At 45.1% G+C, this 17,873-nt stretch overlaps 1 protein-coding gene across 2 annotated transcripts in view; it reads left to right on the top strand.

Moving 5' to 3' along the window:
- bcas3 (BCAS3 microtubule associated cell migration factor) overlaps positions 1-17,873 on the top strand; it is a 936,691-nt gene that overhangs the window by 533,758 nt on the left and 385,060 nt on the right. For both annotated transcript variants that reach the window (XM_070856931.1, XM_070856932.1), the window contains exon 20: positions 6,280-6,383. In XM_070856931.1, the coding sequence (XP_070713032.1) occupies positions 6,280-6,383 (104 nt within the window). The remainder of the gene's footprint in view (positions 1-6,279; positions 6,384-17,873) is intronic.

Consider the following 17,873-nt stretch of genomic DNA (forward strand, 5'->3'; position numbering starts at 1 on the left):
CTGAGTGTCAGGAAGAAACAGTGTTCAAACTGGGGATCTTGTATCCAGTGTGAGCACTACAACACAGGCTCACATGTCGACGCTATACTTTATATCTTCTTTTCCACTTAAAAATATGGAGAGCAAAACGTTGCTACTGCATTGCAATGTTTTGGGAAAATCAGTATTCCTGACAAGTGAATAACTTTTTTATTTTGGCACCACGTTATTCTAAATCAGGATTCGACTTCCTCTGCTTGTGTTGACATGAGGAGATACAGCCTGTCTCCCAGTGATGTCTTCTTAGCAAAAGGCTCCAGGTTATTTTGAGCAACGGTAAACTCAGATAATTTTTAATATTCATGTTACGCTCCCAATGTCACCACTTTACTCCTGTTTATCTTTTTGTCAAATTTCTCCCACCCATTCTCTTGCGGCATTAGCCCTCACTGGCTACGATTCCATGGGTGTTGGACACACTAAGATATCACATTCAAGTGCCCATTCTTCGCGAGAGAGTCTGGCAGTGAGTATCAGCTGCAGTTGGGGCATCAGAGCTGAGCTCAACCCTGATCTCATCCGATGTCCGTAGAACCAAAGGTGTTTACAGCATAGAAGGAGGCCCCTCGGCCCATCGTGTCTGTGCCAGTTCTTTACTCGAGCAATCCAAAACTAATCCTCCTGTCCTGTGTTCTCCCCATAGACTTGCATCTTCCTCTGCTTGAAATATTGATCTAATTTTCCCTTTGAAGGTGCAATGGTCTCTGCCTCAGCCGCACCACAGCCACACTTTCCAGTAGGGGTCAGTGGATAGCAGTCAAGAATTGGAACTCTGGCTGATGTTTTTTCTATGATAATTCTGTCTTAATCCTGTCCTCACTTCATAATTTTATATTTGTTAAATGAAAATAATCCGAACTGATTTGGAAGGAATTGTGTCTTCTCTCAGTGCTTTCAAATTTCCATTCATCGGGTACTGTCCCCCTCCATTTCAAAACCACCATTATAACCCCCTTTCTCAAGAAATCCACCCTTGACTCCTCTGTCCTTGCAAAGTACTGCCCCATCTCCTACCTGCCTTTCCTCTCCAAAATCCTTGAACATGTTGATGCCTCCTGAACTCGTGCACATCTTTCCCACAAGTCTATGTTCGAATCTCTCCAATCGGGTTTCTGCCCCTGCTACAGCACTGAAGTGGCCCCAGTCAAAGTCACAAGTGACGTCTTCAGTGATAGCAAATATGATGCACCAACTTGCCTCGACTTCTCTGCAGCCTTTCACGTGGCCAGTCGACCACCCCATCCTCCTAAGGTTACCTGGGTCCAGTATGCTGGGTCTGCAATTGCTTGTTTCCACTCTTATCGATTCACTTGTAGCCGAAGCATCTCCAGCAATGGCTTTTTTGTCCCCGCAGCGTTACCTCTGTCATGTTTTCATCAGATGCTCATTGCTTCCCTCCTCTTCCTCATCTACATGCTGCCGCTGGTGATATTATTTGAAGCTATAGGGTTAGCTTCCACATGTACACTGACTAGTTGCTGGAGACATGTTTGTAGATGCTGTTGCAAATCCTAGTTAACCCAAACTAACACTCTTAAGAACATAAGAAATAGGAACAGGAGTTGACCACACGGCCCCTTGAGCCTGCTCCGCCATTCAATAAGATCATGGCTGATCTGATCATGGACTCAGCTCCACTTCCCCGCCCACTCCCCATAACCCCTTATCGTTTAAGAAACTGTCTATTTCTGTTTTAAATTTATTCAATGTCCCAGCTTCCACAGCTCTCTGAGGCAGCAAATTCCACAGATTTACAACCCTCTGAGAGAAGAAATTTCTCCTCATCTCTGTTTTAAATGGGTGGCCCCTTATTCTAAGATCGTGCCCTCTAGTTCTAGTCTCCCCCATCAGTGGAAACATCCTCTCTGCAACCACCTTGTTAAGACCCTCATAATCTTATACGTTTCGATAAGATCACCTCTCATTCTTCTGAATTCCAATGAGTAGAGGCCCAACCTACTCAACCTTTCCTCATAAGTCAACCCCTCATTCCCGGAATCAACCTAGTGAACCTTCTCTGAACTACCTCCAAAGCAAGTATACCCTTTCGTAAATATGGAAACCAAAACTGCACGCAGTATTCCAGGTGTGGCCTCACCAATACCTTGTATAACTGTAGCAAGACTGCCCTGCTTTTATACATCCCCTTTGCAATAAAGGCCAAGATACCATTGGCCTTCCTGATCACTTGCTGTACCTGCATACTATCCTTTTGTGTTTCATGCACAAGTTCCCAGGTCCTGCTGTACTGCGGCACTTGGCAATCTTTCTCCATTTGCTGGTTGGTAAGACTCTTTGATCAAAGTGAAGCTACGACATTACTCCATCTCCAACTTTACATTTTGTTTCCTTCAAAGTAATAGTCCTTCTACCCCCATTCCCCTTTTGGTCACGTAATGTATGGTTGAGCAGCTGGAACTTGGGCGGAACACTTACTTCCTGGCGTCACAGTTGCTTCGTCATTGCTCATTTGGGGAATCCAAAACTAGGCGGACAAAATTGCGTTGCGCCCCATTTGGGAGCAGTAACATTCTCAAGACTTTGTGCCAGGCGCAGACAATCTCGCTTCTCACAAGAAATTGGGGTTACCGCTCCCAAAAGGAAGTGGAGGGCGAAATAACGTGTCCACTTCCTTTCTGGGGTGCTAGCGGGGTGGACGCGTTGGGAACTGGGCGCAGCGCTACGCACTGTCCTCGTAACTGTGCCGCGTAGGAGTAGGCTCTTCCCCCAATTAAAGGGAAGGGCCCAAGCTGTAAACTCTGCATTATAAAAACGGTCCTACCAGGATCACTGGGGAGTACCGGGAAAGACCGATTGCATCACGTGAAGGGCAGGATGTATGAATGTAAGTTGCTGAGCAGCAATAAAGCCAGTTAGAGAGAGAATTTTCAACATGTGGTTACACTTCTTAAAAACCCCATTTCTCTTTTTTTAAATCATCAATGTTCTCCCTGCCATTCTCGACAAGGCAGCAGCTTTCCCATGCTCTGCCCCTCCTGCTGATGGGTTCATCCATTTACCCTCTCTGTGGGAAAACATAGCCACCTACACCCTACTGCTCGGCCTGCATTGGCGCACTGTACATTGGCACGGTAAAGAAAATGAGGCATCAGATATCCTGTACCGAGAGAGTAGTTAAAATGCCAATATGTCAGAAAAAAATAAATCAATTCCTTTAAAAATGCATTGATGAGATTAAAACAAAGAAATCAATTTTTTAAGATTTGGCCTTTATAATATTGAGTTCGGAGCCTATTCCGTGCATAAAAAAGGGGGGAGAAAATGTGCCTGACTGAGGGAAAGTATGGGCGCCTGGATTGGACGATGTCCCCTGGGCAGAGGGATGAGCCACAAGGTAATCGCGCAGTACTCTGACCACTCCTGTGGGACTGACTAATGAAGGATAAGAGAAATACAATCTTCGTACTGGCTGACTGTTAGAAAACTTTAATAATTAATTAGCGTACTGCTATTGCACCCCAGGGTCAGGGATCAAGGAGGCATCGTCAGATGGCTTTATGTGCAACACTGAATGGCCATGTTCAGGATGTAAGTGGGATGAAAATGATCTTCGTTCAGCTAATTTTACAAAGTGGTACAGAAATAGAGAAAGAAATGGCAAGCTGTGGTTTCAATTCCGCTGTTTATACAAAGCCACTTCATTTCGTATTTTCATGGAAGTTACCCGGAGGTTTTTCATATCTTCGAACAAAAGTGAAGATTAGACAGTGCTCCATGAGCACCTCTGCCAGCAATAGCTGGGATTGTTTCTATTTGTGAACACCTGATTATGATTCATTCACTGTGAGCAAATGCGAGAGAGAAAGCGTGTTGGTTAATGGTGACTGAATTATTGCACGGGATTTCGGCATTTTTATACTGCTGCTTTGGGATCGCACTCCACAGTTCAGTCCGTTTTTCCACACAAGTGAATATAGAAATGCCCGGCTATTCCCGACAATCAGGGTCATCAGTTCACAGTGCGTGAATAAATCAAATTCTGTTTTCGTGACATGAGATTGTGGCATGTTTTTACCGGTCCGGCTTGGAGATTGCGTTCTGTGATTTTCCATGAAACCTTTGACCTCTGTTACTGTAAAGGGAATAAAACACTGGGCATACACAGCAGGTGTATCAGCATCCGACAAGAGAAAAGACAGGTTAACGTTTTGGGTGGAGCCCTTGTCTCAGTTCTTTGTTATTATCAGTGAATCTGTGACTATCTTGGTATGTGTGTGCAAATGAGGAACGAGTGTGGGGCAGCTGGTCTAAGTGTCATTGTGCTTTAGGCTGTATTCACGCATGGGATGATATTCATGAATGTTTTACGTAAGTCGGTGAAAATGGAAAGTGTGGGCTACTTTTTTTTATGACGTTACTGTATCTGATGTTAATAGGCCGCACCTGACGATGAATGAATGACTTTTCTAAAGGAGATTTCCATGTTATAAATCCTTTTATAATAGGCTCTAGAGAGGATGAGACAGAGTGTATATGCTACATGACTAATGGCAAGTGCTCCCATATTAAACACTGTGACTGCACACCACTCAGCTGTTTATGACTCTCACTCACTTCCTGATAACTGAATGATTATTGGCAAACAGGTTATTCAGTGGACAGGAAACAACTGCTTCTCGTTACGTTGACATGAGCAGACACAATCTGTCTCCGACAGATTCTTCCCCGTGTCTCCGGCACAGAACGGTTCAGACCACAGTATGTTATCATTAAAGAGGAATTGAACTTGTAATTGTAATTGGTGGTCAGGTGAAATGTCATTTGCTCGTGCTACAGTGCCCTGGTCTGTTTCTGTGAAGAGCAGGTCAGAGCCATACTGACTTCTTCCTCGGATGTTGAGGAAATGATTGCGGAGAGGAATTTCCTGCTGCAAGCACTTCCTTCATAAATTTGATTGTTCTGTGGACAGGAAGCATTTGCAATAACTAGGTCTTTCCCACAGTTACATCAACACATCTAAAATAGAGGCCAATATCTCACGACTTAATATTTAAACGGCCACTTATTGGTGTTGACTATAGGGGTCCGTGGACTCGATAGGGCCTGGGAAGGGATGGAAAACAGTCCGCAAAAGTCATCAGATTTGTGACCGTCTAAGACCAAGCATGCCACATGCTTTTTGAATTCTGTACTCAAGATTTTTCTCTCTGTTCTTCTGTACTTATAGACTTAGTTGCACATGACTTTTGTTGCTGTATACCGATTTAAAAAAAAACTTCCTGCAATGATAGCAACCCAAAGGAAACAGTGCTGATGCTGTCTTTTGCAAGTTAGAACTGAAGCTATCAGAGTATTTTTAAGGGACGCTGGGGAGTGTGTGTAAGTTTTTGTAGGCGATTCTCAGGAGTGTGTCAGTATTTGAAGAGGATCCCGGAAATGTGTCACTATTTGTAGACGGACCCCAGGACAAAATGCCCACTAACCTCTCAGCACAGTCCCGCACAGCCCGGAACCAGCTTTTCTAAACTGTAAATGGGCCGTGCGCCCAAAACAAATGAGGGGAACGTTGCCCCAAGAGTGTCAGTAATTAGATAAGATCTCTGGGAGCGTGTCAGTATTTGTAGGGGACCCTCGGGAGTGTGTCAGTATTTGTAGGGGACCCTCGGGAGTGTGTCAGTATTTGTAGGGGACCCTCGGGAGTGTGTCAGTATTTGTAGGAGACCCTCGGGAGTGTGTCAGTATTTGTAGGGGACCCTCGGGAGTGTGTCAGTATTTGTAGGGGACCCTCGGGAGTGTGTCAGTATTTGTAGGAGACCCTCGGGAGTGTGTCAGTATTTGTAGGAGACCCTCGGGAGTGTGTCAGTATTTGTAGGGGACCCTCGGGAGTGTGTCAGTATTTGTAGGGGACCCTCGGGACTGTGTCAGTATTTGTAGGGGACCTTCGGGATTGTGTCAGTATTTGTAGGGGACCCTCGGGAGAGTGTCAGTATTTGTAGGGGACCCTCGGGAGTGTGTCAGTATTTGTAGGAGACCCTCGGGATTGTGTCAGTATTTGTTGGGCATCCCTAGGATTGTGTAGATATTCCCGGAGGAGATTTCTGGGAATGTATCAATATTTACAGATCACCCACACAGAAAAGTTTTTAAAAATCACTGCCGTTGACCACGTTGCAATGCATGCAACAAAGCAAAATGCACTTACCAATGAGTTAAAGTGAAAATTTGGCCCTGTTAGATTGCCAGCAATGAGCTAATAATGTTGTTTTCTTCTCCTGACAGTGGTTTCACCCGGCAGTCCTACACCCACCTTTATACGCCACGAGTCTTACGAGAGCCTGGGATCCGACCAAAGTGGCCAAGAAGACGAGGAGTGGCTGTCACAGGTGAGGTTTGCAAGGCAGTGTTTTCCTGTTACTGCTAATAAAGCAGAGCCCTGGTAATGAACATTGCTATCTATCCTCCATAAACTTCAGCTCACTCAAAGCTCTGCTGCCTGTATCCTAACTCACACTAAGCCCCCCATTCACCCCTCGCCCCTGTGCTCGCTGAACTACATGGACTCCAGGTCCAGCAATGCCACATATTTAAAATTCTCATCCTTGTTTTCAAATACCTCCATGGCCTCGCCCCTCTCTCTTTCTGTAACCCCTCCAGTTCTACAACCCTCTCGAGTTCTTTGCGCTTTTCCAATTCTGGCCTCTTGCGCATCCCCCAGTTTCATCGTCCTACCATCGGCGGCCGTGCCTTCAGCTGCCTGTGCCCTAAGCTCCCTAAACCTCTCCACCTCTCTCACTCACTCTTCTCCTTTAAGATGGTCCTTACTTTCACCTGTCCTAATATCTTTTCATGTGGCTCGGTGTAATGTTTTGGTTTGATTGCTCTCCTGTGAAGTGCAGTGCCGCATTTTGCTACGTTAAAGATACTATATAAATGCAAACTGTTGCTGTATTGGAATTGAATTTCTGAATCATTGCTTTTACAGTGAATTTGAAGCCCACAGTTCTTGTTATAGAAAGAAGCAATTTGCAATTATATTATATAGCATCTTATCATTTCCTTCGGACATCCCAAGCACTGAGCAACCAATGAATTTATCTTTGAAGTGCAGACACTGGTATTTCGGCAAACAGCAAAGTCCCAAAACAGAAAATTGGATAAATAACAGATAATCAATTTTTTTTTTTGGTTGGGGATAGGCTTGTTGGCCAGGACACCAGAATATGCCATCCTTGAGTAAACAGGTGGGACCTCAGTTTAGCATCTCATCTGAAAGACGGCACCTCCGACAGTGCAGTACTTCCTCTACATCGTAAAGGAGGAGAGCGAGATAGAGAGGTAAAGAGGTTTCGGGAGGGAATGCCAGTATCAGCTCAGATTATGTGCCCAAGTCCTGGAGTGGAGCTTGAACTCACGACCTTCTGACATTGAAGTTAGAATAGCACCAACTGAGCCAAGTTGATACTAAAGACAAAAAAACTTGTTTGTAATTTTCAGAAATTTTCTCTCAATGATGTTCCACCAAATGTTCTGAATCCATAGCCCTGTGTTGTCGGGAAATTCGATTTGTAACACTGCATTGTTCTTCATAGTATTCTGGATAGGATGACATTACTGCAGTTTAGATTCGTGCTGTTTTTACAAAGATAGTGTAACATTTTTGTAAAAAAAGGAAAAACATTATAAACTTATTTTTGAAGGAACTTTAAAACCAAAAATCTTCCATAAAGGTGACTCAAAATTAACACTGGTGAGCTGGATTGAGATCAGTATATTTAATACCCAACTGGTGGCAGAGGGATAGGACTTATACAGCAGGCTAGTCAATATATTCCAACACCTGCCACATGTTACTTGCCACCCTCACATCCAGGGGATATGACACTTGTGCAGCCATTTTGTAAACCATCTCCAACAAACATTAACTAAATTTGTGTATAAAATACCAGAATATGTATTGATACCATTGTGTCAGCCAGTGAGTTGCACTGTGTCTGCCAATGGATTGGAGGCGGGGCGGGACTTAGAACAGGACTCACAGCAAACTGTCTCCAGTAAAACAATGTCTATTTACTCACCAGACAGAGTCTATTTAAACCATGTGCTACAGCAAACAGTCTACAGAGTCTATTTAAAAAGAATCTCTACGAACTGCAACAAATAGTACTCATGTCCAAAACTGCAGCAATAAAAGCGGGGTGATTTCTCCAGCACAATGCAGTGGGCGGAGGATAGTTACATAATACAAATGATGTGTGTAAAATCAATCCCAGTCACTGACAACAGTGCGTTCTCCAGGTGTGATTGACGGAGAAATGACCCACTCATCTCCATCAATTTTTTTTTGGGTGCGCGGCCCATTCAGATTTCTGCTCGTGCGCGATTTTTCCATTGTGAAACCAGCCAGCTCCCTGCATGGGACCTCCAGCGACCACGCAGCTTAACGGGAACATACATCTCCATTCTGGCTGGGAATAGTGGTGTCATGAAACGCAGCCACAAAATACAGTAAGGGTACTTTGTGATTTGAATATTTTGGGCTTGCTTGTTTTTTTTTAATGTGGACGGCTGCTTTCTGTCATAGAATGACAGCGCAGAAGGAGTCCATTCAGCCCATCGTGCCTGTGCAGGCTCTTTGAAAATGCTATCCAATTAGTCCCACTCCACGGCTCTGTCCCCATAACCCTGCAAATGTTTTCCCTTCGTTTATCCAGTTCCCTTTCGAAAGTTAATCCATTGAATTTTCTGTTTAATTAGCTTGCAGCCTGAATCTCAGGCACTGATGCAGTATAGAGATCTCCTGGGCAGGGATTGTGACCCTATCACCACGTGACATGGCCTATAGGTATAGCAACCCTCTGCTTTCTGATTGCTGAGAACTTAACAATTTTAAATGAAGTTGCTTCCAATAAGAAGTGCATTAATTGTGTGAGTGGAGCAGAATCCTTGGTCCATCTACTCAATGTGTTAGAAAAGGCCAAGGGCCATTAATCATCCTGATCACCCTGTTCCCTTCTCCGGTCACATCAGTCCTGTATAACCCACAAGCATGAGTTCAAGATCCCGTTTCCGAGGCAGTGTCAGATATATTGTACTGAGTTCATTCCCTGCGCTGCGGAAGGAGGGGGAATAGGTTGCCTGCCTTTAAAAGCTACTCGAGGGCAGTCCCAAGGGGTGACTGCCCCAGACAGGTTTTAATACATGAAAAGGTGATGCGAACATTACGGTGCGGCGCGGTAAAAGAGCAGCTGTTGCTGAATTCTCCCTTTCAGCGTGCAGTGCAGTTAATGTGTGCTGTCAGAATGCAAGGTAGGTACAATATGTCTGCATTCGATGGAACAGCCGGTTCAGCAGTAACAGCTGGCCACAGCCTCAGTGAAAACTGCACAAGCATCTGCTCATTTTTCAGCTCTGCAACGCTGATGGTGTTGGTGCTTAATCTGCAAATCTGCCGTGTTTTTCTCCCCCTGTGCATTTTTTTTTAAAAGATTGCCCTGATAGGAAAATGTGGAACTGTGTGTACATGTAGAATTCTCTTCATTTCTTTCAAAAAGATCTCTCGAACTTCAGCCACTCCAACTAGAGCGGAAGGGCTTGGCAGTAGATGGATCAGACATTAGTGCCGTCTGATGTGACCCAGCTTGTGCTGAAGCCTGTCCTCCACTTCCTGTGTTGCACCAGCCGCCCACCCGACTTTAGCGGTCAGTATGCTTGTTCCTCCCACGCCGCAAGTCTCGAAAGTTGCTTCCAAGAGATTTTGGGAGATATTCCCACTTTCTTTGTTCATTAAACAATCAAACCCATACTTGTAACGTGCTAATACCGTTATTATAGACAGAGTACTAGATACCCACGAGTGGTCACAGGCCAGTAATCTATTCAAGGGGTTCAAGTAGTTTATATAAAGAATGATGGATACCCGGGAGAGAGTTACAGGCTGGAATCCAATCGAGGGGTTCAAATGGTTCATTTATAGAACAGCAGATTCCTAGAAATAAGTTACAGGCTGGAATCTAATCGAAGAGTTTAGATGATTTAGTGATCACAGACCATTAGTTTAATCAAGGGGTTCAGATATCTTATATATAAGTAAATATTGACCCAGGCATGGGATACGAGGGACTGCCTATGATGATGATATAGGCTGGAACCTAATTGAGGGGTTCAGGTGATAAAGATACAGATTAATGGATACCTACGAGTAATGATAGGCCGTTAATCTAATGAAAGGGTTCAGGTGACATCATAAACTGTGAGAGCTAAGTTTAAGCAATCTAAAATTATCATTTGAACCTCAGGATGAGATTATAGCCTTGTAAACACTCCGAGGTGGCTGTTATTTTTTATAATGAAAGCTTTTTGTACATCATGCATTAATGGAGTTATTTCATTCTGTTTTGGGTCAATTCGTTTTCCCAAAGCAGCTGTCATTGGACATCCACGACAAATGTGGTGTGAATTGAAGCGCGACAATCTCAATATTTGCAGATTAACTATTGTGTTGTAAGCACTGTGAAATCTATTGAGAAATAATTTGCAGTTGATGGGCAGGAACTCCGAGTGTGTGCTGAAATTTTCTGTCCTTGTTATCAGAGGACCTCATTAATTATGGTGTCAGCCGTGGCTCAGTTGGTAACACTCTCGCCTCGTGAGTCAGGAGTAATGAGTTTAAGTCTGACTCCAGAGTCTTGAGCACATAATCCAGGTTTGATACTCCAGTGCAGTCCTGAAACAGAGCTGCACTGTCTTTCGGATGAGACCCAGGCTCCGTTTGCCCTTTGTGGTGGACGCAAAATATTCCATGTCACTATTTTAAAGAAGAGCAGGGGAGCACTCCCCATTTATATATTTATCCCGAAACCAGCATCAATAAAAAATACCCAGATTATTACAGATGGTCATTACCACATTGTGGGAGCTTGCTGTGCACAAATTGGCTGCCGCATTTCCCACAACAGTAACTACACTTCTAAAGTACTTCATTGGCTGTAAAATGCTTGGGGGAGTCCTGAGGTGGTGAAAGGTGCTATAGAAATGCAAGTCTTTCTTTTTTAATTGGATTTTTTTTCTGTCTTTATATTTCCATGGTTGTGGCACAGCAATCCCAGGATAGAGTTGTCAAATCTGAAGTGGCTCTGACTGTGCCTGTTCCATAGACCCCACTCAGGGTGGTGCGTCAGTGGTGGAGAAACGCTCTTGTTACCAGTGTACCAGCTGATATTGACATAATACCTGTTGTGTATGTAACAACTGTTGGACTGAGTACTGTTTAGCTCCAAGAGATATGACCTTGGCTCTGCTTTATTAAGGCCCAAAGTGGCTAATATACTAAATGGCTGGTCTTTTATACTGGCTGCACACACGTGCGTGCAGCCTAATGCCCTCCAACAGTGAGGCCATCTAGTGGCTAGTGATCCCAAAAGTACATACATGACAATACCCTCCTCTGAGATAGTAACACAGTCTTTTACAAATTGAGACGGTCCGGTGTTTTACGCTCCCGGGTTGACCGTCTCAGTTCAACTCCAGCCTTGGGTGAGTGTTCAGAGTCTGTTGTGACTGGTGGCTGGGTGGCTGACCTGGTGGGAGTGGCAATGGCCATGTCAGGGATTGAAAGGCCATTTTCATTGAACACGTCAGTGATTGAAAGTCCCGATTCACTGATGACCACTGAGTCCTCTGATGACTGGGGGTAGGTTGGTTGGTCATCGATTGTCTCTTCCTCCGACTGATCCGGTTCGTCTGTGTGCCGCAGCTTTGTCTGATCCATATGTTTCCTGCATGTTTGCCCATTTTTGAGCTTGACAATAAATACTCTGTTGCCCTCCTTGGCCATGACCGTACCAGCGATCCACTTGGGACCCTGACCATAATTCAGAACATATACAGGGTCATTTACAGAAATATTGCGTGACACAGCTGCGCGATCGTGATACCCTTGCTGACTTTGTCTTCTATATTCAACATGATTATTCAAGTCAGGGTGTACAAGAGATAGCTTGGTCTTAAGACCTCTCTTTATCATTAGTTCAGCAGGCGAGACCCTGGTAAGCGTGTGTGGTCTTGTCCTGTAACTAAGCAGTATGCATGACAGGCGTATTACTTGCTTCATAGTCTGCTTTATGATTTGGACAGCACGTTCTGCTTGTCCATTGGATGCAGGTTTGAACGGTGCTGACCTTACATGTTTGATACCATTGAGTTTCATGAACTCTTGAAACTCCTGACTGGTGAAGCACGATCCGTTGTTGCTAACAACAATGTCAGGCAGACCATGTGTCGCGAACATGACACTGAGATTCTCACTGGTAGCTGTGGATGTGCTGGATGACTTGATTATACACTCTATCCACTTTGAATATGCATCTACCACAACTAAAAACATCTTCCCCAGGAAGGGACCTGCAAAGTCTATGTGGATCCTGGACCATGGTTTGGACGGCCATGACCACAGACTCAGCGGCGATTCCGCTGGTGCTTTGCTGAGCTGCATGCAAGTGTTGCATTGATGCACAAATGATTCCAGCTCAGAGTCAATTCCCGGCCACCATACATGAGACCTGGCGATGGCTTTCATTATTACAATACCGGGATGTGTGCTGTGTAGCTCACGTACAAATTTCTCTGTCCCTTTCTTGGTCATAATAACACGATTGCCCCACAGTATACAATCCGACTGAATAGATAGTTTGTCTTTGTGACGAATGTAAGGTTTGGTCTCCTCGCACATTTGCTTGGGTATGGCAGATCTTTGAGGATGCAACTCTTCACCACCGATAAAATCGGATCCTGGCTGGTCCAGGTCTTAACTTATTGAGCCGTGATAGGGGTTCCTTCACTCTCAAAAGCATCCATAACTAACAATAGGTCCGTCGGTTGTGGCGTTTCCACCTCCAGTATGGACAACGACAGGCGGCTCAAAGCATCGGCACAATTCTCAGTGCCAGGTCTATGGCAAATGACTTAATCATAAGCGGATAATGTCAGCACCCACCTCTGGATGCGGGATGAAGCATTGGTATTGATTCCTTTGTTTTCAGAGAACAGTGAAATGATCTGTCTCCAGTTCAAACCGAAGACCAAACAGATACTGATCCATCTTTTTAACCCCATACACACAGGCTAGTGCTTCTTTCTCTACCATACTGTAGGCTCTTTCCGCTTTAGACAAACTTTTTGAAACATACGCGACCGGTTGAAGTTTACCCGACTCATTAGCTTGATGGAGTACGCAACCAATTCCATATGACGAAGCATCACAGGCTAATACTAAATGTTTACATGGATCATAATGTACCAGCAGCTTGTTAGAGCAAAGCAGATTAGTGGCTTTCTCAAAAAATCTGTCTTGAGACGCACCCCACACCCAGTTGTCGCCTTTTCTTAGCAGCATATGCAGTGGTTCTAATAAAATGCTCAATTTAGGTAGGAAGTTACCGAAGTAGTTGAGTAGACCCATGAACGAACGCAGCTCTGTCACAATCTGTGGCTTGGGTGCATTCTTGATGGCCTTGGTTTTCGCGTCCGTCGACCTCTGGCGCCATGAAGAAGTCTGTCTGAGTTCCACTTTGTCCAGACGATATAGAACCTCTTCCAGGTTGTTCATATGTTCCTCGGAGTCACAACCTGTGATCAGGATGTCATCTTGGAACACGACGGTTCTGGAAATGGACTTCAGTAGACTCTCCATGTTCCTCTGAAATATTGCTGCAGCCGAGCGAATTCCAAAAGGGCACCTGTGATAAATAAAAAGTCCTTTATGCATGTTAATGCACATAAGTCTCTTCGACGACTCGACCAGCTCCTGTGTCATGTAGGCCGACGTCAAGTCCCATTTGGTGAACGACTTCCCCCCCGGCTAGTGTGGCAAACAAGTCATCAGCCTTTGGTAACAGATACTGATCCTGTTTCGAAACCCTGTTGATCGTAGCCTTGTAGTCTCCACAGATTCTGACTGTGCCATCACTTTTCAGCACAGGAACAATGGGGCTGGTCCATTCATTAAATTCAATCGGTGATATGATCCCTTCATGCTGGAGTCTGTCCAGTTCGATTTCGACCTTCTCATCATATACGGAACTGCCCGAGCTTTATGATGGACGGGTCTTGCATCCGAGTCCACATGGATCTGCACCTTGGCTGTCGTGAAGTTGCCGATACCTGGTTCGAACAGCGAGGGGAACTTGCTCAGTACTTGGGCACATGTATCTTTCTCCGATAGTTGTTGTTCCAATCGCATCTGATTTTTTTCAAGCCAGTTCCTGACGAATAGCGTTGGGCCATTGCCTGGGACAATCCATAGCGGTAACTCGTGAACCGCACCGTCATACGACACTTTAATTGTGACACTGCCAATCACCGTTATGCGTTCTTTGGTGTACGTGTGCAACTTGGCATCGACTTGACTCAGCCTGGGCCTCACAGCCTTAGTATCCCACAGCTTGTCGGATGCCCTCTGGCTCATTATCGATTGACTCGCCCCCGTGTCCAGTTCCATCGATACCGGCACCGCATTAAATTTCACGTTGATCATTATCAGTTTGCTCTTAGTTCGGAATGAGTACAGTCCATACACTTCCTCCTCTGGTATCTCGGATTGTGTATCTGGGACACGCTAGTCTGACCATCATCCTCCACGTGATGTGTCGCAGCACGCTTGCTCATCTGCGGACACTTGCGCTGGAGATGCCCCACTCTCAGACAGCCTTTGCAACTATATTGCTTAAATCGGCACTGCTGGTGCCGGTGATTTCCCCCACAACGCCAACACGGAGAAATCGAATGCATTTGCGCTGGCGGACTTTGGGCAGCCACAGGTTTCGCGTACGCAGTTGTGTAGGCCCTGCCATGTGCCGCTCTGCCAAACGCTGAATCAATCATATTTACAGTACTTGCTGAGTTTCGATTTTTCACTGATATCTGCTTTAGACTCCTATCCGTCATCATGCATGACTGAGTGATCGTGATAGCCCTGTTCAAGTCCAACGTCTCCACCACCAGTAGTTTACGCAGGATCACCTTGTGGTTGATGCCGATTACAAAGAAGTCCCGCAGCATGTCTGCCAACACTGCCCCCGAACTTACACCGTCCCACTAGACGTCTCAGACAGGAGTAGATTCTTTATCAGACCATAAATTTTTGGACCACAAACCGTGAGGAACACTGCCCGGCGCCGATCTGCATCGCCGACCTCCTCCATTTTGTTGGCCACAAAGAACTGGCTTAAACGGCTCACAAAGTCTGCCCAATCTTCTCCTTCCACAAATCGCTCCAACAATCCAATTGTGCTCATTTTTGCATGCAAAGGTTCTTGTTGCCTCGTCGCCAAATGTTGTGTATGCAGTAACTGTTAGACTGGGTACTGCTTAACTCCAAGAGGTATGACCGTGGCTCTGCTTTGTTAAGGCCCAAAGTGACTAATATACAAAATGGCTGGTCTTTTATACTTGGGCTGCACACACATGTCTCTCCTGTTGGGGTCATCAGTTATTTTAGCTCCCGATAGGGGCATGCTGAAACTTAGAGCAGCTCGGCCTACATGCAGGAACATCAACATGTAACAAAGTCTGTACGTTCTTGCACCGCAACCATTGGTGGCCGTGCCTTCAGCTGCGAAGGTCCTAATCTCTGGAATTCCCTCCCTAAACCAATATGCCTCGCTACCTTTCTCTCCTCCTTTAAAATGCTGCCTACATCCTAGCTCTTTGACTAACCTTTTAGTCACCTGTTCTAATATCTCCTTCTGCGGCTCGGTGTCAAATTTTGTTCCTGTGAAGCGCCTTGGGACGTTTTATTACGTCAAAGGCGCTGTATAAATGCAAGTTGTTGTTGTACAGAGGAAACCGAATGTGGGCTCAGTATAACCCAGCCAGTGGCATCTCGTGTGGGACAACATTTTAGGTGCAACAAAGAAATGATTGGGTAGATTTTTGTCCTTATCGCTCGAGCATTGCCTGGGCGCAGCTCAGAAAGAAAAATCAGGCAGCGAGACTCGCATTCCTGTAACAGGACCAATGTTCCCGTCAATGTTTTGGGAGGTGCACGGCCCCTTCAAAATACCACGCATGCGTGTTTTTCCCCATTGAAAAGCCGGTGTGAGCTGGCTGTGCGGGAGGTCCGGAGCGTGGCATAGCCACACAACCACACAACTTAAAGGAAGCATTGAACAGGGCCCAACCCATTATCTTCTCACTTAAATTCAGGCGGGCTCTATTACAGCGGCAATTTCTTCTCATCAGATTTTCGTCTCTGCATTCCATTCGGACAGTTCTTAATGCCCAGGGGGATAAAAATGAACTTCTACCCGATAAGTTTTCCAGAATTGAAGTTACGGGACTTTTTGGTGCCAGCATCAAGCAGTTTCAGAATGATTGCTGTCGAAAATCTTCTCCGAGGTTGGAGATTTTTGGCACACTGATACCCATCACACAACCTGCAATATGTTTTAGTAATGAAGACATCATTGACATCTAAACTGTAATCTTCCTCCAGTGGAGGAGTCCAGAACAAAGGGGCATAACCTTACAATTATAATTAGGCCGTTCAGGGGCGATGTCAGGAAGCAGTTCTTCACACAAAGGGCAGTGGGAATCTGGAACTCTTCCCCCCCCCCCCAAAGGCTGTTGAGGCTAGGGGTCAAATGTAAAATTTCCAAACTGAGATTGATAGGTTTCTTTGGCAAGGTTATTAAGGGATGTAAAACCAAAGTGAGTAGATGGAGATTACATACAGATCAGCCGTGACTTAATTGAATGGCGGAATAGGCTCGAGGAGCTGAATGCCCTCCTCCTGTTCCTATGTTGCTCACAGTTGCTTTGCTGCACCAGCTCAAGTTTGAGCACAAGATTCCCCCTGTGGGAAAAAGAATTGCTTTGACCACTAGATGTTGTGGCATCATAAATGCATTCTTTTCAGTAATTCCAGTGAAATTTGTAAATGCCTTAGTTTTGAAAGCATTTACAATTTTGGGCGAGATATGAAACAGAGGGATGCTGTCATAAAGTATTTGCGATGTCAAAGCGACCAGAGGAATTCTGCTGTGTGTTGTGTTAGCTTCCTCAGCCAGGCTGCCGGAAGGAAGGTCCTGAACAAGTAGAGGTGGTGGCGGGAGATTGAGAGTGAGCCAACCTGTAGTACTCTTACATTTTTTATCAAAAGGTTGCAACAGAGTAGGATCGGCAGGGATCTGGGAGCAGGCGGTCTTTTCTCACGGTGAGTATTGTTGATTTCAATAAAGATGAATTAAAGGAAATGAGAAATAAATCCATGGCCTTGTTTATGGCCACTTAATAGTTGCACCACCCGTGGATATATCAACTTCTAAAAAACACCACCTCAGGTCGACATGAACACTCATTCCTTACTGTCTGATCATAATCTTCCCAATACTTAGTGCAACTGCATCTGGCTCAAGATTTAAAAAATATTCGCAGCAGGAGAAATTTAGATGAGATATTACTTTGATGTGCTGACTTAACTGGCGGAAGTTTTAGTTTAGTAATTGTGCATTGGATGACTCCCATCAGACCTAACTTGACTCTGTTTGTTGTGTAAAGGCAGGTCAATCTGACCGTGGATGGGAGGGGAGGTGGTGGGGGTAAGCAGGAACAGAACAAATATTCTCAGTTAAATCCCTCAAGAGACTGTGCTTCTCCAGTCAGCTGTTACTGTGTGTTATGTGTAAAATGTAAATTGTGCGCTTATTTGCCTGATTTTTCAAATGTAGTTTTGTGAACTTTTGTGGTGAATACAGCACTTGTATTTTTTAAATTTCCAAATCGGTTCAGTGGGCCTAATTGGATCGCTCTTTCAAAGAGCCGGCACAGGCACGGTGGGCTGAATGGCCTCCTTCTGTGCTGTAAGATTCCGTGAGACG

The sequence above is a fragment of the Pristiophorus japonicus genome, chromosome 16, assembly GCF_044704955.1.
Source record: "Pristiophorus japonicus isolate sPriJap1 chromosome 16, sPriJap1.hap1, whole genome shotgun sequence".
NCBI lineage: Eukaryota > Metazoa > Chordata > Chondrichthyes > Pristiophoridae > Pristiophorus > Pristiophorus japonicus.